At 40.0% G+C, this 27745-nt stretch overlaps 1 protein-coding gene across 4 annotated transcripts in view; it reads left to right on the top strand.

The window, feature by feature from the left end:
* Nucleotides 1-27745, top strand: part of LOC104138532 (ectopic P-granules 5 autophagy tethering factor) — a 57737-nt gene that overhangs the window by 6931 nt on the left and 23061 nt on the right. For 2 of the 4 annotated variants that reach the window (XM_068926193.1, XM_068926195.1), the window contains 24 exons: nucleotides 224-360; nucleotides 959-1066; nucleotides 1609-1682; nucleotides 3773-3881; nucleotides 4482-4596; nucleotides 5076-5226; nucleotides 6496-6651; nucleotides 7111-7268; nucleotides 11051-11205; nucleotides 11753-11893; nucleotides 12155-12319; nucleotides 13577-13699; nucleotides 15022-15281; nucleotides 16582-16722; nucleotides 18155-18299; nucleotides 19241-19438; nucleotides 19978-20088; nucleotides 20903-21022; nucleotides 21902-22068; nucleotides 22257-22484; nucleotides 24694-24817; nucleotides 25749-25893; nucleotides 26380-26551; nucleotides 27517-27679. In XM_068926193.1, coding sequence (XP_068782294.1) covers nucleotides 224-360; nucleotides 959-1066; nucleotides 1609-1682; nucleotides 3773-3881; nucleotides 4482-4596; nucleotides 5076-5226; nucleotides 6496-6651; nucleotides 7111-7268; nucleotides 11051-11205; nucleotides 11753-11893; nucleotides 12155-12319; nucleotides 13577-13699; nucleotides 15022-15281; nucleotides 16582-16722; nucleotides 18155-18299; nucleotides 19241-19438; nucleotides 19978-20088; nucleotides 20903-21022; nucleotides 21902-22068; nucleotides 22257-22484; nucleotides 24694-24817; nucleotides 25749-25893; nucleotides 26380-26551; nucleotides 27517-27679 — 3566 coding nt within the window. Of the gene's footprint in view, nucleotides 1-223; nucleotides 361-958; nucleotides 1069-1608; nucleotides 1683-3772; nucleotides 3882-4481; nucleotides 4597-5075; nucleotides 5227-6495; nucleotides 6652-7110; nucleotides 7269-11050; nucleotides 11206-11752; nucleotides 11894-12154; nucleotides 12320-13576; nucleotides 13700-15021; nucleotides 15282-16581; nucleotides 16723-18154; nucleotides 18300-19240; nucleotides 19439-19977; nucleotides 20089-20902; nucleotides 21023-21901; nucleotides 22069-22256; nucleotides 22485-24693; nucleotides 24818-25748; nucleotides 25894-26379; nucleotides 26552-27516; nucleotides 27680-27745 lie in introns of those variants that run through there. The other 2 variants (XM_068926194.1, XM_068926196.1) reach the window with 2 other exon arrangements.

Here is a 27745-nt window from a genome sequence, read left to right as displayed (position 1 = left end):
TATATTCTTTTTGTAATTGGTGTCCAGTACTTATTTAAAGTATTTTATATAATATTATAATTGAGTCATCTTTTCTGTCCGTTCTAGAGAGCCACTGTGTTGAAGCATCTCTATATCTATATACAGAGAGAGGAAGTTTTCTATAGAATCTCCAAACCGCTGCTTATGCTACTACTGCAAGAGTTGCTCATCAAAGCTCCTTAATTCTGTTTTTAATTTACAGTTTCGAAGCAGTCAGAAAATCTTTCTTCAGACTTGAGCCACCTGAAAGAATGTATCAGCGTTCTTTTCAGTTTCACTCGTAGAGTTATCGAAGACCCTCAGTTTCAAAGTGACCTTCTCACCTGGTTGCGGAGACTGGTGAGGGAGTGAGCATGGATATAGCTGTGTGATCGAGGACCTGAGATCAGTTCAGAAGTCGTGTTTCTCTCACTGCTGTCCCATGTGCAATCCTTTTTTATTTTATTTTTTTCTCATTGGGGAACAGAATCTCTTGCTGAATCTTTAAAGTGAATTCCCTTGTCTGATAAAGTCAGTGGAGATGAACAGTCTTAATGAGGTCTGGCACATGACCAACTGCTATCACTGCTGGCAGCCCACACTGCTCAAGGTGGACATGAGTGTTTTAACGAATATTGCGCATTGCTGTTCTTGTTTTGGAAGTAAGAGTGTTCAGTCCTGTCAGTTTTGGGAAACTTTTGTTCTTACTAGTTTTTAAATAAATTAGTTTTAATTACTTTACAATTTTACTACATTTTTTCCTACACCAGAGAAAATGGTGCTGTAGCTCATAAGCCAAACAGCAGCCTTTCAACATTGTTCTCCTATTACTTGCCATGAAAGCCAAGGCTCGTTGAAAAGTGTGAGAAATGAAAAAGCATTATTTTTCTGTTTAGCGAGACTGTAAAAGAATGAACCTTGAAATTATTTACAAGGTTCCTGTACACTTTCCTTTTAGGTGTCAGTGTTGCAAAGAATTGGCTGTCCAGGTGACCATCTCTTCCTCTTCAACCACATCCTCCGGTGTCCAGCTGGGATCGGTGAATGGGCTGTTCCATTCATTCAGGTGTGAATGTTTAATTCTTTTTTTTTTTTTGGCAGGTTGGAGTGGGAGTGGAGTGGATAGGAGAGGAGAATGTCTAGTTCCTAATCAATCCCCTGTGACTGCTGCATGTTTCTGGGTGTGTGGAGTCAAGATAACAGTGAGGAGGTTGTCAAGTCGTATATGTGTACACACACACAGACACACACGCACACACGCGTTGTCTCAACCGCGAGAAGGTTAGCAGGGAAATGCAATACCTCTTCTCACTCCTCCTTGGCTAGAGAGACTCAAAAGGGAATTGAGGATTGGGTGGAGCTTTTAGTGTGCTTGGTGTCCCCCCCTACCCCTTTAAATTCCTTTTTACCTCCTTCTGTTGAGAAAATCTAATCTTGTACCATTGCACCATTTCCTCCAAGGGGCTGGAGTTGTCTTTCGTGTATACTTTTTCATCTGAACAAAAAGCTGGCAACAAGGAATGTGAAACTTGGAATATGAATTTCTCTGGTAAAACTAACTTGCCTTTTGGTTAACTTAGACTTTATGGATTTTATGTTTTCTTTCAGATCAAAGTCTTGGATAACCCTTCAGGTGTCTTTCATTTCATGCAGTCTCTTGCCTTGCTTATGTCTCCTGTCAAGTAAGTGTGAAAAATATGCTTTTATAAACGTATTCGGATTAATAGTTGAAAATGTAATGGTACAGGGTCTACCTGTACAACCCTGAAAGCATACAGCAGGCAAAGTCATAAAAGCAGGCACGGCTAAGAGATTTGTAGTTAAATTCAAACTTTTTTTATTCACCTCAGATTACAGCCTTGGCATTATGTTACCCTACTGCATGCCATATGCTGGAACTTGCTTTCACCTGTCGAATAGCTAGTGATTTCTGACATACCTGCGTGTTTGTTATTGTGAACTCTGAAATAACGTTCTTGACCGCGTTTCCACAATTACCTGCTGGGAATACTATCTCTGTAACAAAAGTGCTTGAGGAAAGGGTTTAGCAGAGTTGGAGTTTGTGATCTTTATTTTTTTTCCCCTCTTATCTAGAAGGAAGACATGATGCTTGGAAAAGCTAGTTAATGAAATCATTTATTAGCGAAAACTGTTGTTGTGTGCTTTGGATAAAACATAATAAGCATAATCTGCTCCCCTTCTGAGTTCTTCTTTAGTCATTAGCCTTTCTCTCTGATTTGCTTGTTAGAGATTAGCATGGGGAGATAGTTGCCCACTTGGGCATGCTCATTGCAGTAGGAAGGTTGCAAGTCTGTGGCCCGAACACATTAAGTCTGTACCCTTTAAGAACGGTAGACTGATGTTTTTTTGTGTAAATGTTAATTGCAAAGGATCAAACTGCTGGTCCGTAGGGCTGTCAGTTGGATCTTGATAGATTGACCCTAAATTAACTTGGACTCCTATTTAGGAACTAAAATAAGAGCCTACAGTAAAGGGTTTTGTTTTACAGTTCCTATCTAGAGCTGTTTGGGGAACAAGTGCGTGCTGAGGACGTTGCTAGCACGTTGCTAGCGTGTTTTGTTGCTTGCACTTTGAACGTAGACGCTTCTGGGGTGTCTGGAGCGGCTCTCCCAACTGTTGATGCAAGAATGCCAAACTTTCGCTGTGGCTGTTCTGCCCATCGCAGGGCTGACGCTGTTGTGGTTGGTGCATGTCAAGAACAAGTTTTAATTCTAAATTTGGTTTGCGAAACTGGTATCTTAACACTTGTGTTCTGTTTGTAAAATGTTCATGTTATCAGAGTATGAGTTCTGGGAGATACTCCCTCACTCCAAATCTGTGACCGCTCAGGTGATATGCTTCCGGTGTCTTGTAGCGATATGTGCAGAGTTCTACCGGTACGTTCCTAGCTGATAAGAAGTTAAATGTTACGATTTTAACCTTTTTTAGTCCTTTTTTTTTTTTGCATGTTCATTTGATTTCCTGGTATATGCCTATACAACTAAGAATTTATGCAGTACGCAGCCTGAAAACTAGTGTCCCAGATATAAGGCGGTCTGATATATGAATTATTTTTCCTCTAGATTTTGTCAGGTTCGCGGTATTGGAAGTTGAAACAAATACGCTTTCTCATTTGAAGAAGGCTAGAATAAATGAGTGAGCGTTAGAACAGGGCAACTCTTAACGTGTGCCAAAATGGTTTCAGACAGACAAACTTGAATCTCTGTGCCGCACTTGGAGCTGGCTTGACGGGAGGCGGCTCCTTTCTGGAAGTTGTTTAGTTGCGGTAGCTCAGCGTGCCTAGGATGAGCCTTGCTAATTTTGATGTGGTGTCTAGCTAATGTGGCTGTACAAGATGTGGAGTGGAGCTGGCCTGCGCTTGCCCTGTTAGTCTCCCCAGCTGATAGCCTTAAATGATAGTTGTGAAGTACCTCTTCTTAGCAATAACTTTTCCTTTTAATTTGACTTTTGGGTTTTTAGTGTAGACAAACAAAGAATAGCGTTGTTTCTTACCTATTTAATGTGACTTGCTGTACAGGGGTGCTAGCCACTTACGTTGTTCAGAATATTGCTTGGAAGATGGAAAACTGAATTCAGACATCAGATTGGTGTGAGTTTTGTAGGACATCAGGGTATTTGACATACTGGTTATTTTCTTGTATCTGGTTTAAAATGTCCTCTTTTAACTAAGAGGTGACTAAATTCAGAATTCTTATTTTTTTTCTAATTTTTCTAATTGTGATTTTCACCTTAAATGGGTTTATGTCCTCAGGAATCGAGTGGACTTCATGTGCCATATGAAACCAAGTGAAAGAAAAACTTCCTCTTCATCTGGAAAAGAATCTGGAAACTGGACACTAGTAGATGAAGGAGGAGAAGAGGTACAGTAAAGAACTTTTTTTTTTTTTTTTTTTCTTAATGCTTTTGCTTAAGCTTATTGTATTGGTCTTGTGAACTGGAGGAAGTAAAGGTGACTGTTACTCGGTTATAAAGCATCTCTTTAAATTTAGACCTATTTTTGTCTCCTTGCATCTCTGTGGTATGACTGTAGATAGTACTGGAGACTTGAGTTTCCAGTAATGAATGTTAACAGGTATAAGTTAAACTTTGTTGGAACTATTGCATGCGAAAGGAGGGAAAAATACAGCTTGTTTAATGCAACGTAATGGATTTCAATATGTATATACGATATGGAAATAGACGTGCATTTGAATATGTGCTTCCCTTTAGGGGGTTATGTTGGTTATGCTAATAGGGTACGTTATGTTTAGTTCTGTTCTCTAGCTGATGAGTGCTGTTATATAAAAACACAAGCAGGCCTGAATTGAGGGGCCTGTGTGTGTGGGAAGGAGAGTTCAGTTGTCCTTTCTTGCGTGCTTTCTTTGTTTCCCCTAGCAAGCAAACTGGAATTAGTACGGTAGCTAAGTTCTTCTACCATAACTTTTGCTGGGAAAGCTATTAAAAGCTAAATTTGTCTGCAGGATGAAGATCCTGAAACAAGCTGGATTCTGCTTTTGGAAGACGACTTGATTGTCCTGTTGTCACAGTTTCCCTTTCATGAACTGTTTCAGCAGTTTCTTGGAATTAAGTCTGGAGGTAAATCAACTGCTGAGTATTCTTCTTTTTAGTTATGTTAAATGTATTAATGACTAAAACAACCAAAAATGCTACTGTGCTGTGAGAGATACTCTTCAAACTGAGTAAGAAGTGAACCTGCCCAAACAGCTCACAGCCGAAATAGATGAGATAACGTCAAGTTGAACGTTTTAGCACTAGCAAATTCATAGCAATGCCAACATGCAAAATACTAGAGTCCTTCCCTTGAATTTTGATCTGCTTGAGAGGTATGCTAACAAATGTGCTTTCAGAGCTAATCTCTTCCCCCTTGCTTGATGACTGTAATGTTACTGTGATTTTTCTCCAATTCCTTTTTTTCTCTCCCCCCACCTTTCCTTTTTTCTCTAATTTCTGGACAAGTATATGAAGATACTGCTTGCTGAAGACCTTATAATCTGTATAGATTATTTATATTTTCATATTTAAATTTCAGTTGACAATGAATACTTTTTTTTTAGGTTCTTATTTTCCTGAAAAAACAACTCCCTATGAGATGATGAAGATTTTTGCTTTTGCAAACTCATTAGTAGAACTTCTGTCTGTGGGACTGGAAACATTTAACAGAGCCCGCTACCGGCAGTTTGTGAAACGAATTGGTCAGCTGATCAAGTAAGAGCATATCTTCTCTATGATACCATTGAATCTGCACAGACTCTGTTACTTTTGCATTAAGTGAGGAGTTCTTAGTCACAAGTGATATAGTACAAGTAAAGACATGTGCATGAGCTTGTGCTTCCTCTGCAAAGTCTGTTATTTGGATTATTGTGGTGCTATCATCCTTACTGTAACTTCACTGTTCAAGTGGGTGTTTGCCAGCATAATGAGGTCTTATGAAGTGCTGAAGTCATAAGACAGAGTGGACTGTTTGCATAACACTGCCTTCTGCAACAGTTTATAAACAGTAGGTAGCAATTTGGTGTGTGTGTGTGTGTGCGCATGCCAATTTTGCCCTGCTCCTATGGAGTCTTCCATTGCAGAAGAAAATATATTTCTCATAAGATGTCTTTCTCTTTCTGGCTTAAAATTCAAAGCTGTTAATAAAATAGAAAACTCAGTTCTTGGGTAGCCTTTGCCCTGTGAGTAGGGTTAGCTGATCCAGGAATCTGAAGCCCCAGAGCTCTGGACTCCAAAGCTGCCTGGGTAGTGGGCAATTGCAGGGTTGAAATGCTGTGGCAAGAGGAGTTGGGGGAGGTGTGGAGTGACAGGCAGACTTCCATCAGGGATGTGCTCAGGCTTGTCCTGGAAGATCGTGGAAATCCAGCAGTTTCTCTGATCACCACTACTTATAACTGGTGTTTCTGCTTTCTCTCTGTTGTAGTCTAGAATTGTTTTAGGATATTTCACTCCTTGAAAATCCTTATATTGTCATAAGAAAAAGGATTTGGAGAAGTTGCTCTTTATTGTTGAATCTCTAGCAGTTACTTCATATGTCCTGACTAGTATGATTATGTTTTCTAACTTAACAGTGTCCTCCTTGAAACAAAATCCGTATTTTCCTTTGTGCTATACTGAGTAAGTTAGTGCTCTCATAATTACTCCTATCTGGGTTTTTTGCATGTATTGCAAGTTTATAAGGTAAGATTGCTTTAAGGCTCAAAAGTTAATTAGGAAAAAACTAAGTTCGTATAACGGAGTACGTGGTGTTTGTTTGCCAAACCAAGAAAGGATAGCACTGGAGTTCATAGACTGAACTTACTTGAAGAGGTGGGGAAGGTACATGTTATTTATATGGAAGCCTCTTAGAAATTAGAGAGTAGAGACTTGAACTTGTTCATCTTGTAACTAGACTAGTCTAGTTGCACGTGTCTCTGTTTTTATACTGTGGTGACGTACTTAACGATCTTTCTGCAACTTGTTTCTTCTATTTCTGCTGTGTAGGATGACACTTTGTCACGTCAGTGACCACTGGGCCCAATACGTTAGCTGCAATAAACAATACGGATCAATAGCGCATCCCTACTCTGTGGAGAAATTGCAACTAGAGTTTGATGAGCTGTTCTTTAGAGCTGTTCTACATGTTCTGAAGGCCAAAAGGTAGGCTGCTACCAAAATACTGCATTGAAAAGCCGATATCCTGGAATGAGTGTCTTGGCAAAAGGTCACACCAAATCAGTTCCTTCACCCTGATGTTCTCTTTCAGTGGAAACCGGCTTTGGCTTGGCGGAGTTAGATAATTAAACTGGGAATAGATATTTAAAGCTGGGAGTTGCAGGAGCTTTAATATTTACTCTTAATAATGTAGATAAGTCTGTAATATGCAGGATTTTTCAGTTTACTGGTAGTATCAAGATAGGGAGGGATTTAAAAGCCTTGATCCCTGGGATCAGACTAGGGGAACTTGCTTAGCTCCGAATGAGATCAGCTTAGAAAGAGGTGCGAAGACACATTCTCACATTCCTAATTCTGTTGTGTGGCAGAGTTTGGGCATGTGTCTCCTTTTCAAGTGTTGGGACAGAACAAAACACTTTCTGTCTGCTTTTTCAAATCCAACAGGCTGGGAGTCTGGTTGTTCATGTCTGAGATGCCTTACGGAACTTTATCCAGCAACATGCTTTGGAAGCTCTTCTTCGTCATGCACTGCGCGGAGAACGAGCACCTGGAAAAACTCTGCTCTACTCTACAACCTGCTGACTGCAAGCAGAGGCTCAAAGGTAGAATCCCTTTGCTCAGAACCAGTTTTAACTGATTCAGCTACTGCTGCATCATTAATTCTGTTCAGGCTGCATGACTGGTCCAGAGGCCTCAGAAGTATCTTGAAGCGGTTTGTGGGATTGTAGCACCAGTTTGACTGAATTCTCATTTCATCAGGAATTGTCATATAGGTTGAAATTTACTGTCCTTTTGATTTTTCTCTCTGCAACAGTGACTACTACTGGCTGCTTCAGAGAGCTGTAAGAATGCCAAGCAGTAGGTACATTTTGTGTATAATCGTATCAGGTGCCATCTTGATCTCTAAAATTACTTGGAGATTGAGTTTTTAAATCCAGACATGGAATTTTGTATCCCTTCTAGCTCTCTTTCGGTTGTGAGCTGTTGACTGTTCTTAGTCATATAAATACACCAGTCCTCTTCCCCCCCCCCCCCAAACTTAACAGTTTTGTCTTCAGTAGTTTATTATGTTGGAGTTCTGCTTGTTATTTTTCATAGCTATGCATGTTGCCCTTATCTCATATCTTCTTTGGATGCTTTTCTTGCTCTGTGCGCCATCCGTTCTTTCCCCTTCACTTATGTCCTTTGATCTCTGCAGTAATTGTGGTGGCTTTAGCTATGGCAGGATTATTTCAAAGTACTTGAATGCTATTTTCCTTTTGCTGCCTTCTACGTGGAAAACATTTCAGGACTTGTTTGACAGGGAGATGGCTAAACAAAGCAGTAACTCCCCATTTCACAAGCTCTTTCCCTCTTGGGACTATCAGATGGAAGAAAAAAAATCTTACTCCTGGTTGCTTTTACTTTTCAGCTAGCTGGTAGCCCAGATAGCTGTTGCCACACAAAGAAATTTTTTTGATGGGGAAGCGGAAGACAATAAGAGATCTTGAGAGCTTATTGAGCATATTTCTTATGTTTGTGCAAACTCAGCAAACGTGTAAGTCAGTTTACGCAGATTAGGACAGGGATAACAAGACTGAAGCTATGCACTTTTTATGAAGTGCTGATGTCTCAAACAAAGAGAGCATAATACGATGCAGTGGATTGTAGCTTTGGCAGTAATGAGCGGTGTTTTGCATCTAGCTAACTTCTGTGTTTTGAAGTCCCTGGTATGCTGATGCAGGATATTTTTTATCCTCTTCATTCTCCTTACTGGGTTATGTCAGCCTGTTGGTATTTTTCATAAATGTCTAGACAGGGAAAATCAACAATACTTTTAGTGAAATCCATCTAATCTTCTGAAATACCATCTTTTGACTGACATTTAATGATAAAATGCTGACTTAGTTTCCCATAAATCATACCCTAATAGTCCTTGGCGTTAACATTCTTGTGAGGCGAGGCAGGGAGACCCTTTTTATTCATTTCATCTCCCGAATTAACTCTGAGAAATGTTGACAGTGGTGCATCTGCAGATGCTAGTGAGGCTTGGTCATTGTTGAAAGCTTTAGGCTCGCACATGTAAAGGCAGGAGAATAGCTGTTTTTAAGAGACGGTCAGAATCAGCATGATAAAATGGAATAAAGCGGTGGAACGTAGTTGTTAGGGCAACCTCTGGACTGTGAGAGCTGCCAAATGTAGAATAAAGCCCTGGGGGAAATCACGGAAGTCTAATTGCTTGAGGTGTTCTTGAGAGGGACGAGTGTTAAATTTACTGTGGAACACACGTTTTCATTGGTAAGCGATGACTTCATAGCTTTTTTTCCTTGAGCTTTGACATCTGTGTGGACACGAATGTCTGTTCTCCCTAAATTTCATAAATGTAGAATTGACAATTTTGTCATTTTGCTTCCATTGCACTAGGTATTGAGAACTTAACTGTAACCAGAAATGTTGTCCAGCTTCATTACTGTCATGTTTAAGGGAAATTACCAAGATTTGAGGGGCAACTGATTTTTAGGGTCTCTCAACTTTAACAGTGGGCTGTTGTGTAATTGAATAGGCAGATGAGAAAGGAAATTGGGTCAAGTAGCAACTGCTTGGTGAAAATGACATTGCTCTGCTCTGAGGCAGGAGGATTTAGACAGAGCCTGTTTTTTTCCCTCTCTTCTTCTCCCCTTCCTTCAGTCCCAAGATGCAGCTTGACGTGAGTTTGTGGGGATGGCGTTAGGGCCTGCAGAGCAGAGTCTGTGGAAGACCCTGGTTACAGTGATGGCAGGTTATATGACATTTGCTGTCACTGGGTTGTTCATGACTTGTGTGTTCTGCCCCTTCCCTGCTCTCTGGCTCACTCTGCTATGCCTGTTTATACAGTGGTGACCTAATATATATATATATTTTTTGGTCCTTATCCACTACCTTAAAAATGAACTTCCTGACTTCTACTCTTAAGGCAAAAGATAACATGAGAAGAAAGGGGAGATGAGTGGATGGGACAGAGCTTGCTGCAGCTTTGTGACTTGCCTCTCACATGTACGTGTCAAAAATCTAGTTTATCTTGCTATTGAGAAGCTCTTAACTTAAATTGCACAATTCTCCAGCGCCCTTCTTCATGAGATGTGTTGGTTGTTAAGTCTGACCCTCTCACGTTGGGGTACAGTTGCAAGATTCTTGAAGGCACTTGAAACAAGAACGTAACCGAAGTGGAAGTATTTAATCTTAGCATGCTAAATGCACTCTGCTGTGCAGATTGAATAGTTGAGTACCTCAATGAGTACTTTTTCTGTATGTTCAACTGCTGTGATAAGACCACTGTAAACCATTTCTGCTGGTATGTTACACTACAGAGGAAGCAGACCACTGGCCAAGCTATTTTACAGCCCAAATGCAGCTTTCAACACTTCCTTTGCTCTTCAGCGCAGACCCTGTTACTTAGTTTACTTGGAATGAATTGAAGACAATTTCTTTTTAAAGTGCTGTTCAAGTTTTGTGGTAGCCTCTGAAGGGAGGAATGGAGAGAAATGTTTTTTTTACATTTGGCTACTTCTTTCTATCCTATTTTAAAACTTACCTGCAACATGTCCATAATGGTTATGAGGAGAGACTTGTCTTGAATCCAAGCAAGAGCATCTTGTATCTTTTGTGTGCTACTTCAGTTCTCTGTTTTGCAGAGGTATTTTCCAAGAGTCTGCTCCATACTTTTGTTTCACTGAGTTCGAGAAATGAAAGTGATCTTTCCATGCAACTCTTGGATGTAACTGAGGCCCAGGGCTAGATGCTTTCAGTACTGTCTCTTTTGTAATCAGTGTAGAATGGTTTCCCTAGTTTACTTGCTGCTTGAAATCATAGTATGTGGAATTGGCAAAGTCTCTTGATCAAAACCTCTCTGCTCCGCTTGGATGTGTGCCTAGTTTTCATCTTCTCGTGACTGTAGTGCTAATTAACTCTAAGTTATATGCAGGAATTCAGTTTTTAGTCTATACAATTGCTACAATATATATTGGAAGCTAAAACCATAGCAGTATTTTTTTAGAAGCAAAAAGATCCAAGCAGGTCCTCCTATGAATGATCAGCATTGCATAGTCAATATTAAAAATTAAATTCTACCTGTTCTTAAAATAGTCTTAGTTTTCATCATGAGTTCCTGCCATATTTGCTGAAGCATGTGGGCACGTTGTTCCATCACTACACACTACAGTATTTTTTTGCCCCGTATTTCAAAACAGCTGGTACCAGTCACTTCTGAAGAGAGATACTAATCTGCAGACCGCCAGGGATGAGAATTTCTTTGTCTCTGATCCCTTCTCTGGGGTTGAACTGTGAATAAACGAGTAAGTATTGATGATATACTTCCTATAGCACTTCATTTATGTTTGTTTTGTGCATTTTTTTTTTTTCTTCCTAGATCCGGAGCACCTTGAAAGTTTTGAAAAGTATCTCCAATCAATGAACTGCTCAGAAGAAATTTGTCTGCTTACCACATTTGCTCAGATGGCACAAACCAAGTGGGCTGATGTGGATGAGGATTTTATCAAAATGATTGTTCTGGAGATATATGAGGTGAGTAATGTTACTGGTCTGTTTAGCAAAAGGATGAACATGCTCTTAGTCTTTCTGGCAATGAAAAGTGTGAAGCATATCTCACCTCCATAGCTTATAAACCTTGCAAGTAGTTCTCTTGGTCTCATGGCCGAACAATCTAAGACTGAATTAGAATATCCTAAAATGCTTGTTTTCTTTTGGGAGAAAAAACAGCTTTTCTGTAGACCAAACCAGAATGGAAAAAAACAAAAAAACTTTTCTTTGCTTGATTCTTCTCTCTCAGGTTTAACTTGTAGCTCTGAAATTCCTTGTGTATATTCTCTTTTTTTTTGTTACTGTTCATATGTTCAGTTTTGATCTTTGTTTTTGGCGTTGTCTCGTAACAATTTCATAAGGTGTCTTGGATGTTAGGATAATCAGTTTTACTATAGGCATTTGCACTTATCAGCCATGTTGTGCAGGATGAGCAAGAGCAATTTGGTTCTGTGCTCTCCAGAAGAGAGAATATCGCACTGTCAGTGAAGGCCAACCATAGTGAGTAGCTTCTCTCTGCTCGTCTTCTCAGGTGTCCTACGTTAGTCTTTCCACAAGAGAGACATTTTCAAAAGTTGGTCGAGAACTCCTGGGAGCAATTGCCAGCACCCATACACAGATTATTTCTGTACTGCTGGATAGAGTTAGAGACACCATTGAAAAAGTTGGGATGGTAAGTGCTAGCCTCTGTCCTTTAAAGAAGGCACCTGTTTAAAACTGGGAAGAGACCGTACCAAGCAGTGTTGTAAGATACAGCTGGGTGTGCCTGGATCATGGTAAAGAGCTGTCAATCATGGTTTGTTTTTTTTTTTTTTGATTTTTTTTTTTTTTTGGATCATATCACTGTTTAAGTGTGTGGTAGAAAGGCTTAGTGCTGATTATTGTTTCATACTAAGTACCAATTAGCCTTTTGTTCTGTTTTCTGTCCTCAAAGGTTTCTTTGTATCTGTTTAAAGAACTGCCATTGCACCTGTGGAAGCCTTCTTCATCTGAGATAGCACTGATTCGTGACTGGTTATTAAATAACAGCCTAACCACAGTGGAGAATAAACTAGCCTGCATTATCTTGGAAGGTCTAAACTGGGGACTTGGTGAACATGTAAGTATTAAAAATGAATAAACAAAAAAAGGAGGCGTGACACCTGGTCAGTTTTCGAGAGGAAAAAGTATTACTCAGTCTGAGACTATAGTTATGAATTTGTGAAAACAGTTAAAATAGCATGCTTTTGGTATGATAAGCTGCTTTGCGCGCACTTGAAGGCATGGCACTGCAGGCTTAGCGATGATTTTCTAGCGTTCTGCCTGAGGATTTGTTTGTGTCGCTTTTCCATAGTGATGCAGCTGAGATTAAAAGCGATATTTAAGCAGGAGTTTCCTCTTTCTAAACAAGAGGAAACAGCTTGATGGGACAATTCTTGTGAGTCACTTGACTAAGGTAATCCGTGGCTGCAGATATAGTGCAGATATAGAGGAATCCTCCGAGAGGTGTGTATGACACTGGTGTTACTGTAGTTTGAAGGATTATATGCAGGTATACTTTGTACAATTCAAAAAAACTCATAATTGAAATGAAGAGATGCAAAGCCCTGAGCATGATTTAAAAGCCTGGAAAAGAATGGGTTACTCTGGGAGCTCCATCTGTTCGGGACTCAGTCCAGGTCAATTGTTTTTCCAGAGAAACAGAAATGAATTTGGGACAGTCCTGTTGCCTGTGTTAAAAGACTAGATATAGGAGTACAGTGATACACAGAATACTAAATGCATTTGATTGTACTGAACTCTTCCCTTTGCTGATACTCTGACGTGAAGCTTGCTTTACTTTTGCCCCTCGTTTCTTGATAACAGGCATGAAAAGGAAGGAATAGTAGGTCTTGAGAAAACTTAAATGTGAGATCTTTGCTGTGAGATAAGAGTTAGGTTGGAGCCCTCTGCTATGGGGAAAACACTTCTTTAAAGTGGTAATTGATAAGAGGAATTCCAGTATTTTGATACAATTTGTAGTAGGATGGTGGGTTTTTTGTTTCTTTGTTTTGTGAGATTTCCAGTCTTTATACTAAGTGATTTAACCCAAAGATCCATAGATAGTGTGTTAATTACTATAAATTCACAAAGGGTACATGAGCTGGTTATTAAGGTCACTTTTTCTGGAAATAGTTTAGCTGCTGAGCTTTGTAATGCTCAATGCCTGTTCGTTATCCTTCAGTGTTGGGTCAGAATTTTTCTTACTGGCCAAATTTTCTGCTAAGTATTACAGCACTCATCCTCTTTCTGGCTGTTCAGGTTAAGGCTTATTTTTGTTTAGTGCAACGGAACGATGTGATTTTAAAATAAAGTGAAGTTTGTGATACTGTTCTAGCAGGATGCTCTTCATCTGGATGCAGCTGTCCATTCTGAAGTTGCATTGATGGTCCTGGAAGCGTATCAGAAATATCTCCCCCAGAAACCATACGCTGGGCTGCTTTCTGAAAGCATAAAACAGGTATTCAGTCTTCAGAATAATAGGGAATAATTTATTGCTAATGATAGAAAAATTGCGGGACGAGACCCCTTTTGATTTTTACAGCACACGCTTGACTGAGGAAGGTATGGCCCCAAGTTACAGAAGGGGAATGGAAGGATAGACGGGTCAAGGTTAAAAATTCTTTTTCTTGGATGTTAAATCCAAAATGCTTTTTTAAATTTATTTATTCAGAGCTCTTAGCGTTGTGTTAGGCTTTGTCTTCTCAGTATCGTACAGCGTTTTCTGCTCTCCTCCTATGTGTTTTTGCCCAGTCTTTTCTTCCCGCACTTTGTTCCTTATTGTCTCCGCTCTGTCCTGTCTTGTTTCTCTGTACTACTTGATTGTTGCTTGTTGCCTTGTGCCAGCTAGATGAGTTCTCTTTTTTTTGGCTCATTTCGACTGTGGTTGCCACCTGTATTGCTAGGTCTGTGCTGACTTGCATGAGCCCTATAGCTGCAACTTGAGTAAAAATTCTGTTCAGATTCTTCTACTCCCTGCTCAGGGAGGATGAAATCTCTGCAGTGTTTTCCAGATCTGAAATTCACGCTGCTCTCTAAGAGTGTGTACAACACTTTTTCCCAGAGGTTTAAAACGTGCTCAAATCCAGACAGACTTTTCACGATAACAGACAAACATACCTCGCCAATAAATACAGAGACTCTTCCTATCTACATTACAGGCTTCCTTTCCAAGAAGAACCTGGCAGATTTTAGTCTTCAGGTTGATAGATGATATTTTTGTGTGTTTTTTCTTTTCCCACCAGTGGTCTTGAGCATTACTAAACATTGTGTGTGTGTGTGTGTTATGTGTAAATATAAATATATATTTATATAAATATTTATGTTTATATGTAAATATAAATGCCACACATATATAGAGAGAAAATATACCTATACATTTATATAGAAAAGCATTACTGAACTATGTAAGTAGTGCATAATGCTACATATGAAAATATATATTTTTAAGTACAAATAAAACTGAATCCAAGACAGATATGTAGTGTGGAAAACTTTGGTCAAACAGCGTAGGTTGATAGAGTTTACCAAAAGGGCTGGGGGTGAACACGAACTTAGAAACAGGGTTTTCAGGTAAACCTAACTGGCAGTGCTGCGTAGTGGGTCTGAAAAATAATGACTGTTGCTTTGATTTTTTTTTTTAATTTTTTTTTTAATTTTTTTGATCTAGGGTCATGTTAGAAGAGGAAATTCATCTGAGCTGACCCACGTCCTAGACTAGTGCTGTACTTGCTGTAGCATGGCTGTGCTTCCTCTCATTCCTGTTTTACTGCTTTGTTTCAGGTCTCCTACTTAGCCAGCATTGTTCGTTACGGAGAAACACCAGAGACTTCCTTTAATCAGTGGGCATGGGGTTTGATTTTGAGGTTAAAGCTTCACAGAAATGACCGTGGCGTGCAGGAGGGCCGGCCTGCAGTCCCCATATCTGACAGTGTGCCCGACATGACGGAGTCGGTCACGCTTCACCCGCTCCTGAAGGCTGTTAAAGCAGTCATCCCTATCGGCTGTTACCTGGCGCTGGCAATGACCACGCTAGGTCATAGGTAAGTGTGCTTTCTTGTGTTTGCCTTGAGTGGATGCCCAGCCCTGGCTGCTGAGCATCCTACTTAATGATGAACTAAGGGCTGTTAACATCTCTCTGCCTTTTTAAAGATGATAAAGGGCTTCTGATGCAAAGGGTTGAGCTTTTGTCAAGGACAGTAGTTTTGAACAGCATGCCGTTTCCTTTATTTTGCTAGTAGTGATTTTGATCTTTTGCATGTTTGGGTGAAATAGTGATTTAAAAAAAAATACTGAAACTGCTGGGGTTAGTGTGACCATTGTGGACAGGAATAACTTTTAACCGCATCTGCTGAAAGATTTGTCCTGCAGTTCAATTTTTTTTTAGCAGGATAGTCAGTGAGGAGGAGGAAGAAAACTCATGCTGATAGCAATAAATTGAGAGCTTTATAATCTTAATGCTGAACTGCCTAGCCCTAACAGTGTTCCAGCACAGTCTTTCCGAGTGCTCTCAGCTGGTTTGTAGATAAGGCTCTTTGGACTCAAATGTACTGTTTGCTTAAGGTACAGATACAGGGGCAGAGTTCTGTCAAAGACTCTCTCAGGTCTGTTTTCTCTGAATCCGATCACTTTAGTTATCTTCCTCTTATTTAGAGTTTTGACTACTATGTTTTCTGCGTGGAACGTTGCTTTACTCCTCAAAGAGAAACTGTCTTAGAGTTCTTCCTACCCCAGCCATTGCTTGAGGCCAAGATTGTCATCTGCGTATTATGACCCTTCATAGTATTAGAGTAACTTGAGATTATTATGAAGCTGTTGTGGTTTGAGAGTGGAAGGTTTGTGACTTTGAACACAGAGAAAAACAAGGAATGTCTTTAATTTTGATTTTTTTTTTTTTTTTAAATCACCCTATTTGGCATTGCGAAGAATCATTTGACATTCCTCTTCTGCGTGAACAATAAGGCTGATCTTATCACTTTTGTGATAAATAAACTGAAGAAAAAACTTTGTGGATTTAACTCTCTAGGACTTCAAAGGTTATGTATAAAGAATATGAATGTCTGTATATCTCAGGTTACAAAAAAAACCCTATTTCTTGCTGCTGATAGTCCTTATCACAGAATCACAGAATGGCAAAGGCTAGAAGGGACCTCTGGAGATCACCTACTCCAACCCCCCTGCTCAAGCAGGGTCCTTTAGAGCACGTTGCACAGGATGGCGTCCAGGCGGGTGTTGAATATCTCCAGCGAAGGAGACTCCACAACCTCTCTGGGCAAGCTGTTTCAGTGCTCCGTCACCCAACTTTTATGCTTTTGCTTATTTATTTTGTTTCTGTTTTGACAGTGTTGAGAAGTTCTGTGTCGAAGGGATCTCTCTTTTGGGTGTACTCGTCCAGTCTAGATATCTGAGAACGGTAGTCCATGTGCTGGATAAAATTTTACCCCTGTTCTACTCTTGCCAGTATTACCTCCTGAAGAATGAACAGTAAGCATGATATGTTCCTAATATGTTTATCGCTAAAGAAAAGTGAAAGTTAAGATTAACTGTTAAACGTATCATGTTTCATTCTGGGTTTTGCATCTAGTGTGAACGTGACACAGGTGACTAGAAGAACTTCTGGTTTGCCAAGTTATTTTTTGTCACTGGCTCCGGTTAATGACACAGTTATGGAAACCTGGGCTATTGACATCACGTGTACAAATGTCTTTCACGACAGTGCCACTGTGCCACAAAACCAATCTCAGGACAGCTGTATTGACAAGAGCGGTTGTCTTTAGATGAGCTGGATAGTTAAAGAATGTCGCCTGTTTATCTGTGTCTATTGTGGTAAGCTGAGCAACAGCTGGGAGGTCTAGTTGAGCTAGACCTCAACTGTCTGTCCTGGTAAACTAGTGATAGGGTCCCCTGGTGCACTTTTGACTTGGTCCACCTACCAGTCTCCCAAACAATTTCTTGAGCTGGATTTGGGTGTTAAAGTGGGTTAAGAAATGTTCCCGAGTGGCAACCTTGATGGGGCCATCCTCTTTTGGAGGGTACGAGGATTAATAGTGGATGGGCAGGCTGCTCGATGCCACTTGGATTCAGTGCCAGAAAACGGTCTGCGGCACATTTAAGTTACTAGCTTGACAGAGCCTCTGTCACATAGTTACTGCTGTTCTGTTGAGCATGCTGCGGCTTTGGAGTACTGACAAGGATATGCTTTTTAACGTGGTGCTGAAACCTCTGTTCGGGTTTACCACGTTTTTATGATGAGCGTTGTCTTCTCCAGAAAGGTGGAAAGTGAATTTCTGGGCTGTCAAACATATGTGCTGCTGTTTGCTGTCTGAAAACTCAAGATACATTGCTGTACAGTTAGGTCAGGCAAGAAGGCTTATTTTGCTGTGTTAGTCATTGTTCAGTTCTCATGGGTTTTGGGAATGCCCTACAGTTCCAAATACTTATGGGATAGGTTTTAGTTATTTTGTTAATGTCAGAGTAGTTTTGAATGTGCCTATGCCTCTTTTTTTTTTTTTTTCTTTTTTCTTTCTTTTTCTAAAGCAGGCAGTGCTGCAGCTATAATTTTCTGTGCAAGGTAACTTCTGTGTAGATAATCTTCAATGCATAGACTCCTTTCTCATATAAATTTTTCCTAACTTTTGTGCAAGTGTGCATGTTGTGGTTGTATTCAGTCTTGATAAGCTGCCTTGCATTACAAGCTGCCTTGAATTGCACATACTATGTCTATGATATGGTTTAAGTGGAGCAATTAATACTCTGCAGCATGGTTTTGAAGCCAAGCCCTGTATATTGGGGGTCAACCAGTGCTGCTGAGCTGTGCTGCATACTATATAAATTTTGAATTTTTTAGAAGCAGCTCTTCTGAATATTATGTTGTAGGAGAAATTTTAGAATTGATTGAATTTGTTGACATCCCCAGGTTTTTATCTAACATCCAACTGTTCCTTCACCTGGATAGTGGAGTTCCTCAAGGTGTGACCCAGCAGGTTACCCATAAGGTGACACAGCACTTGACAGGAGCGAGCTATGGAGAAAATGTTAAGTTACTCAGTAGTATGATCCAGGTAAGTGTTTTGTCTCCACCACCAGCGGTAGGGTTTTTTGACTGGCTTAGAGTTTAAAGTCAGAATGGATGCTGAATCTGCCAGTCTTGCAGCCACGGAATATCCTGTGTCAGGGTCAGAGTTGGGGTTGTTTTCCTGAAACGCTTTGGCTTAAACTGCGTCCTCGAGAACAGGAAAAATGGTGTCTTGGGTTTCTGGGATTGCTTTAACAGATGACCGTTTTCAGCGTTTCAGAGGGAAGTAGAGAACACTTAAGGTCTGTACCAGTCTGATATTGGGAGGGGGATAGGGAAGGAATCCTATCCTTACTCTAAATCTGGCAATCCATATGACTCTGAGCATGTCAAGCAGATGTGCTATCTTGGAAAACAGATTTTCAGATGCCAGATCAAAACTCTGTTAAAAAAAGGAATGCGACTATAACGCTGCTTTCCTACTTGTGTTTGAGGAATGCAGCAGATACTAGCACTCGAAAGTTTTGCTTTTGACCACTGATTTATGGTCAAGATATGAAAAACATTACTGGCTTAGAAAACAGTAGTAGTTTATTTTTCTAGTGCAAACAGATCATGAACTAAGACTTACTAACGTTAGAGAGGGATAAGGGCTAAAGGGAAACACATCTGCTCTGGGAAATGCTCTTGCAGGAACGCTTCAGAAATAGGTGCTGTTTATGCCTGCAGGTTGCAGAGGGTCCTGTGCGTGGCCTCTGTACCTATTTTGCTGATTGCAAAAACTTCACAGATCTCTAGGCTGCAGCAACTCGCTTGAAGGCTGGAGATGGCAAATAACTTATAGCAATGCTCTTTATGCTCAGGTAAAAATCATATTGTTTTAAGGATAGGCCCACAGCTTCATATGAACTAAAGAGTTCTTCAATAAATTCTTACGCTTTACCTGAAGGTGCAAGCTCTTGGTAATTCTACCTTTTAATTTGGCAGACTCACGTTTTTCTAAGCAGCCAGCCGAACGGAGTGGGGTCCGCGGCAGTACTGGAGTTCTGGGTTCAGGTGCTCACCAGCCAGCAGCTGTGGCACAGGGAGAGGGCAACGCTGCTCTTGCTGGATGACTTATGTAAAGCTGCTTTTCAATATAGTCAAGAAGACTGTGTGCAAAAGCTGCTCTACCAACAACACAAGGTAAATGGGTGTGGTGTATTGGTGTGGCTGTTGAGCTGGTGGTCAAGTTGCATGTTGCTCATTCTAATATTTTATGTGAATATATTTTCCTTAAGTGTAACCAGCGCAGTCCTGATGATTGATAATGAGGCTGTGCTCTCTGGTCTGTTTGGAACAGGTCAAGATTAATGACGTAGCTGATATTTGAAGAATAATAATAGAAACCTGTTTATAATACAGGTTTCATTTGAAGGTGTTCTATCGTAGCATTTTAATCTGCAGTCTGTGGATTTCATGTGTTCAATACTATATTTAGAACAAATGATGTATTTAGAACATCCTTTGCCGAGAAAGCAAACAGTGGCAAACTGAAACAGAATATTTGCACCTATGAGAAAGGAAGTATAAGCAAGCATTTCAATGATGGCTTTCTAAATGAAGGTTGTGAAGTAGCTACATGATGTAGGAAGGAACCTAGATTAAGGTGCGGTGACGTTTTTGTAGGTTGTAAATCATCTCTTGGGTCCTCACAGAAACCGGTGTTTTGTGTTTCCTTGCAGAATGCTTTAGGCTATCATTGTGACAAAGGTTTGCTGTCTTCGCTTGTCAGCTGGATTGTGGCAGGCAATGTGACACCTTCGTTCATTGAGGGCAATGCAAATTCCTCTCAGGTAAATGGTGTGATGGTGTTGCAGGAACATTCCCGACATAAGCAATATGTGGGAGTTGTTCACTGCTGTCACAAGTCTTTGCAGATGTTCTCTTGTTCCTTCTTTCTCCCTAGTTCTGTTTTTGAGTTTTCCTGTGATAAAATCCTAATTTAGCCTAATTCTGCGACTTTGTTACGCTAAAGGGAAGATGGACGTTTTTCACTGATCAAGCTTTAATCTGATCTGTGTCCAAGAATTCATATAATTGGATATATTAGTAAAAATTAATACTAAATATTATTCATTTCTTCCTGACACGCTTAATGAGGGAAAACAGGCAAAGACCTACTCTACTATTAGATCGGTTCTTTTCTGATGAGTATTTTGGATATTAGGCACTTTCTCTTCTTTGTACCTCATTCAAGCAAAACAAAAAAAGCCCCAAAAAACCAAACAAACCCCCGCAAAACCCCAACCAAACGAAACAAAAACCTGGCAGTATCCCAACTGGAGATGTGTAGTGCATGTGGGAGAGGGGAGACCTTGATATGATCTTTGACTAGGTTAGTTAATCTAGAACTCTCTGGATAGTTCTATGTACGGTCCCATAAACCTGCTTTCCTCTTTCTTGCACAAATTTGAACAGAATACAAAAGGGAGTAGATGAATGCAGACAGGGAGGAAACTGCTGATTTTTTGTGTCTTCGTGTGATACCGCTTTTGCAACTTTAATGAGAATCTGGAAAAAACATTCTGGTTAAGAAAACGGCAAAAATCCCCTCCTCCTCCTGCCCCGTTTTGTGATCAGTATTTCCTTTATTACTGGGTTGTACAGGTCTGGTTTTCATGGGTGGTGTTAAATATGGAGTCAATATTTGAAGAAGACTCACAGCTTCGCAGAGTCGTGGAGGGGGAGTTGGTTATTAATGCCTTAACTCCTGATCAAGCTTTGAAGGTGAGAGAACTGTTTATCCTCTTCTCTTATAGAAAACTGCTGTAGGAAAATATTCTCTTGGATTGTTTAGTTTTTCTTTAGGCACTTTTTCTTACCAGGACAAAAGTATAACTATTTAAGACCTTACCTGCTTGGCTTGTCCAGGAGAATATATGCCTCTGGCACGGTTTCCTTTACTTTTTTGAATGGTGCCTTTAAAAGCTACTAGGTAAATGTCTGGTCTTAATATATCATTGTTTACAGAAAACTTAATTCAGTAATTAGTACTTTTATATGATTTTTTTTTTCCTGGGTCATCTGAACACCTTTTGATCTATGGTGGATTTATTTTATACCCCTGAGATGAGAAGTGTAGATACTTTATCTTACAGGTTGGAAAATGACTCCTTATATTTCAAAGAGTGTTTTTCAGATGATCTGAATTTCACACAAAGCTGGGCTTTTATTGTTTTCTATTTGGTTGCTTGCGGGTGTGTCCGAATTATTTTCCAAAACTTTCAGAACTGTTCAGGTCTCTCCCTTAACAAGGCACAAAGTCTGATGTGTTTTAAACCATATTTGCAATGTTCCTTGCCCAAACTCAGTTAGAAAGTCTGGAGTGAAGCAAGTTGAAACCAAAGCTCTGCAGTCTGGGAGTATAACTTTTGGGCTGTCCTTGCTCACAGCTGTTTCAGTGTCTTTTGATGAAGAAGTTAACCTGGAAGTTTTAAGGAAACGGGTTTTCTTGGGCTACATCTAGGCTGGCTGGCACATGTCTTGAGCCCTTGGGAACTAGTCTGGAGAACACTTGTGCCTTGGTTTGCATATCTATTTCCATGGAAAACAGCCTGTTACAGGGAATTGCAGTGGGACACTTGTTTGAAAATGTTCTTTTTGCAGAAAGCCCAGACCCAGCTGAAGCTGCCCATTGTACCCTCCCTTCAGAGGCTAATGATTTACCGCTGGGCTCACCAGGCCCTTGCTACTCCTGCTGATCACCCTCTCATGCCACTAATCTGGCAGAAATTCTTCCTCCTTTACCTTCACCGGCCAGGACCACAGTATGGGTGAGTCCATTGAGCGTAAAGGCTCTAGCAGAATAGCAAGCGCTAGTGTGTCGCGTCGTAAGCGAGATTAGTAAATGGTTCATGCTAAGAACTCACCTGAAAGCGGCGGGTACCAGCAACTTCTTTAAACAAAAGTCAGTTTGTTGATTTGACGCTTTTTACTGAGCTTTCTTTGTTCCTTTTTTTAGGTTACCTGTAGATGGCTGCATTGGAAGAAAGTTTTTCCAGAGTGCAGCTCATATTAGTTTGTTAAATGAAATGAAACAGCGCTTAATAGAGGTAGCAGACTTTCACCATGCTGCTAGTAAAGCACTTAGAGTGGACAGCCCTGCAGATGGCAGTGACAGATCACCGGAGAAGGGGAGCTGCTCATCAGATTACCTGACTTCCCCAGAACTGCATAAGGAACTCGTCAGGTAGAGAAAACCTTTCCCACCACAACGACCTGAGCAATTACTCGAGCATAATCTTAGCAGTGGGAGGTGCGAAGGGACGTGACCCTTGACTGAGCTAGATTTACCGCAGACGTTTCTTGTAAGCGTGGAGTCATGGTCAAGTCTGCCCTTCTGTTGCTGCAACTTGTTTTGTTTGAGGGGGTTGATTTTACTACTAGAAACGTTGATACAGTTGTCACTCTCCTGTTGGGAGAGCTTTGCTCTTTAAAGTTGTCCCCATATTGGTCAAATATTTGTTTAGACATAGCCACTACCTATATGTGTATCACTCACTGTAAATGTGCTACTTTGTCTGTGTCTGTTTGTCATGGACTAGGGCCCAATTTATGTCTGAGTAACATCACCAGTGAACTTGGGACTTTAACGCATGATTCAGGTAGTGCAGTTTGCCCAGTTGCTGTGCTGAAGTTGAGCTGCGGTAGCAGTCAGTGTTGCACATACCAGCCGGAAAGTGATATGACTTTGCTTAACTAAGAGCTTTGTGAAAGAGCGTCTCCTCGTGCTGGAGTGGGCTGAGATGACGCACGTGGTCGGTCACTGCAGCTCAGCTGATGAACACTCATTTTTGTCAGCAGTCTTAACTTGGCTGTTTTTCAGCGCCTTGTACCTCGTGCACACTGCAGCCTTAACTGTGCTGTTCTGAAGTCCGTGTTTCTTTTTTCTGTTACACGGAGATTTCTGGTTTGAGAAGTCTACCTTAAAAATATTTGCCGTGTTACAGTATCTGGATTTTTCAAGAAACTATCTTTGAAAGGATTATTTGGAAGGAGTCCCTGGTTCTGGGGGCTTGCGTATACACATTTAAGCTTTTAAATGCGTCCTCCTCAGCAGTCAATAGATACTGTACAAACAAGGGAAACCATAAATCCTTTTCAGTCCTATATGAAAAATAATCCAGACATGCTCACTGGCTATAGTTTGACTAATATTTTGTCAGCCTTTCATTTCAAAGGGTTTCCCTACTCCATCAGAAAGTCAGACTGCTCCACAGCCAAGTAAATCTTATGTTCAGGAAGTTTAACGGCCAGCTGGACGGGAGGGGAAATATTGGTAGAGTTTGTCAGGGCTGAATCTTGGGACCAATCCAGTTTTATTTTCTCATCAATTATATTGGGTTATAAAACATGAGTTTGCTAGTGGTATTTAATAGCACGACATGAAGATTTAATGCCATTCAATCGACCCGAGACCTTACAGCCTGTTTGGGAATGCATGTTAGAAAGGACCGGGAAAAGGATTTGTGTGAATGACTGAGGATGACCTGTTTGTGGAAAAGACTAAAATGATTCTAGTATGTTTTGGGCAAAGTTTTTCCGGTTGCTGTAAAACAATACATATGTAATGAATGAATGCGTAGTATTCATCAGTTAGACGCTGGCTAAATATTGTTTGCTATACTATGTATGGAGTTGCACAGCAGTGAGAAGGAATGATAAATTCCAACTAAAATAGCTGCAAAGAAAAGCTACTAGAATGGAAAAAGCTTGTTTTAGTTGAGGAACATGACCAGAAACTTGGCTTGTGAGCTAGGTAAGCAGAAGTGGATAGAGGGGATGTATTTACTCGCTATAAACGCGCAGTGAATGCCAGCGAATAAAATGTGTGGTATTACATATATATATGTTTTATATATATATATATCTCTATATCTATATTTATATTTATATATATTTATATATGTAATACAGTGTTAGCAGAGGAGGAATTGAGAATAAACCAGACATGAACTTAAGTCTAAAAAGAAGTTAGAAGGTGTAGCAATTCATTGCAGGTGTGAGCTTTTGGAACAGGCTCTCTAGAGAAGCGGTGGGGCAAGGAGCCAAACTTGCTCAAACATTTTTTTTTTTTCTTCATTGGCCTTTTGAATAGGGTTATAGATGTAGTTTCCTGACATAAGAGACGTTTCCTGTCCTGAGTCCCCTATGCTATTTAGAATAAATATTTTTCTTTTTAAAAATTGTGTTGGTTATTGCCCTTTGTATTTTCTAAATAGTGTCTTTCCACTGAACTAAGAGCATCTGAAACATCTAAATTTTGAACCTTGTCACCTTACAGCATGATTTGTTGCCTTGACTTTAACTCCTAGAATCAGTCTACCGTGTAATATATGCTCTGCACGTGCCTGCAATTAAGGTTCATGTTAATTTATTTTTTCCTTTTTTCTTCTCAGGCTTTGTAATGTTTTTGTGTTGTGGTTAGAAGAAGAGAGTTTTCAGAAAGGAGACACGTACATTCCTTCTTTACCGAAGCAGTATGATGCATATAGACTTGCTAAAATCATGCAGAATCAACAGGTGAAGTGCTTATAACATTGGCAATCTGGGATCCAAAATTCACTTCTCTTGGTAAAGTGGATGCTCTTTAGTAGTGTGAGAGACTTAGTGTCACTGGTCTTTGCTATGCCCATGGCAAGTATGGTAGCTTTACAATTCTAACATTTTTTGTTAAAAATCCCATGCTGTCCCAATTGCCTTGCTTTACATTTAAGTCAGCATTCATGCGCAGGCTTCTTGACTCTGTTCTCATTGAGACATGCCTTATTCTGTACTGTTCTATAATTTTTGTTTTTTTTTTTGCTTTCTCAGAGAACTTTAGAGATTATCTAAATTGAATCTTTAAATAACAAAAGACTGGAAGCACAAGTCTGCTCACATTGGCAGTTTATAAGAAGTCTGGATCAAATTTAAGTTAGCACGTGGGAAGTGTATATTATTCTGTCCATTCGGCCTGAAGAGAGATTAATAGTTAAAAGAGCTTTGAGAGGGAGGCTTTGGAAGAGCCTCTTTTTGTGCTTCCTAGTGTATTTCTGCTTTGTTCTCTGCAGTATATGTGAGTATTGAAATGCAGCCTGCTTTACTCTGATTTTAGTTACTCATGCTTAGGCAATTTGGTTTCCTCCGCTTCTTTTAAAAGGAGAGGAGTTTTAATTGTCTCTTCCTCTCTCTCCTAGTTGGTTAGAATTTAGACCACATGTGTTTGTCGGACTTCTCTAAGGGTCATGAATGCTTTTCATGGCTTATCTATATATATAAGACTTCTGTTGTGTGGGTTTTTTTCTTTTGTAGTTTAGATTTTTTTTTTCCCCCCTAGTAATATACTACTGTGACTTAAAACCAGAGGCTCTAGTTTGATTTAATTATTTTAGTGCCCCAGCTACTGGGATGGGTTTATGGTATGTGGTAATGAACAAAACGGTCACGATAATGTGATTCTTCTGTGCCTCAGGATTTGTGGATGGAATATGTCAACGTTGAACTCATACACCATGAGTTTCAGGAAGCCCTAAACCTTTGGCTCCAGGTTCAGCTCGAATCGCATGCAGCCCCTAGTACTTCCGTAGGGCTAATGGATTTCACTAACCCTTTATTAGGTAAGAGATAAGGATAACATTAACCAAGCTGGGGTGGAGGGAATTATTAACGTGTGGAAGTCCTGGTTCCTTTAGGAACATAGCGCTGCAGAGGAAGGAAGATGCCTTTGGCTTAACAGATTGGCACTAGGAGCGTCTGTCAGATGAACTAAAAATAATGGGGTAAGAAGTAGAAAATAAGAGGAATAGAGAGTAGGAATGGTTGAGGGAAACAGAGAGAAGCAGTGGGGCCTGGGTTCCCATGGTGTGTAAGGCAGCTAGTGAATGAAAATGAGCTGGGTGAAATAAACTTGGTAAACGCAAACAGAAAGATCAGCTCAGTGATAATAAAAAGGGAGGAATCCTGGGGAAAATAAATATTTGTCCATTGTTAAAAACATGCTTCATGCACAAAAAAAAAGTCAGAATTCTCTTAAGTAATGTTTTAGTTTCATTTGTTTCTAAATTTTTCTTGTTGACAAAACGTGCTTCCACTTTCCTTTCTAGCCAAAGAGAGAATAATGAATAATTTGAAGAAGTTTGATACTCCCAAGCCCCCTCTTCCACTTCAGCCAGTGAAAGCTCCTGTGCCAGTTATTTCCTCTGCCAGTCTAGTAAGTCAGAAAGAAGCAATTCAGCTTATACGCATGGACCTTAACATCTTGCAGCAACATGCCAAGTAAGACTTAGCTGTTTTTTTTCTGCCTTACTAGTGTATCTAGCTGTCTTTCAGTTGCCATTTATAGCAGCCTTATTTGTAGTGTTAGCATAAGACTAGCAGTACTTAATTTCTGCTTCTTGGCCCCGTGTTTTTAACTTGGCTATGATATCGTTATTCCACTGCTTTTGTTGACTGTGCAAGTTGTATCTAATGACTGAGATTACATCAGCTCACATCTAACATCTGCAGTTTCTTTTCTTATTTGGAACACTTCATAAAACCAAGCTTCCCCTTAGCCTAGGTTTTTGTTGACAGTGAATTTAGTTGCCCTTTTAAACAAATTCAGTGATGGTTATTTGAGGCAGTGGAGCCCTCCAGAGAGAAATCTGATTTCTGGCATTGTTAACTTTGCGCATGAAAGAGCGGAGACTGTTTTTAATGCTCTTGCTAAGAGAATCCAGCTGAAGTATTTTCAGAGTTTCAAAGAGCGCTAGTGAATGTATAGCTAGTCTCACCCAATGTAGTTGGTTAGTAACAATATAAAAAAAAAAAAACAAGGTCAAAAAAAAAAAAACCGAAGGCCAAGGTGGGATGTATCTAAATGCTTCCAGCAGCGATTTTAAGTGGGCTTTTTTCTGTTGACTGAATCATCCCACAGTCTGTCTTTCTGTCTGATGAAGAAGTTGTATTGTCTATGGTTTAATTTCCTGTCAGATTGTAATAGAATCACTTCAAAAAAAAACAAAAACAAAACTCATGCAGACTTGAGTAGTTTTTGTTTTTAAGCCACTTGTTGATACTTCGAGGTAGTATTACATTGAAACTTAACTCTATTTCATTTAATAACCTTTTATCTTTTCTAGAAGAGTGTCACGTGTCTTTGTATAGCACATCACATTGAAGTCCTACCTCTTGCTTTTAAATTCTTAGCGCTACTGTTTTTGCTAAAGACTTTGGTAACTTTAGCAATAAATGTTTTTCAGAACTGCAGCCATTTGGGAATCCCAGCATGTTGCTCTCAATAGTGAGATACTGGACACAATACCGAAGCTGTATGTCAACCGGGAAGAACAGATCACCCTCCATTTGGAGTGCCGAGGAAGTTCAAATAAAGGCTGCCAGGGAGCAGCTCTTCTAACAGTCCAGGTTAGAGACATGGCTTTGTTTCTGTTCTTGGGCTGTTTTGGGGCTATTGAAATGATTAAATGGTTA

This window comes from Struthio camelus, chromosome W (assembly GCF_040807025.1).
Source record: "Struthio camelus isolate bStrCam1 chromosome W, bStrCam1.hap1, whole genome shotgun sequence".
Lineage (NCBI taxonomy): Eukaryota > Metazoa > Chordata > Aves > Struthioniformes > Struthionidae > Struthio > Struthio camelus.
Note: the sequence above shows the minus strand (reverse complement) of the source record. Positions and strands in the feature narration are given on the sequence as shown.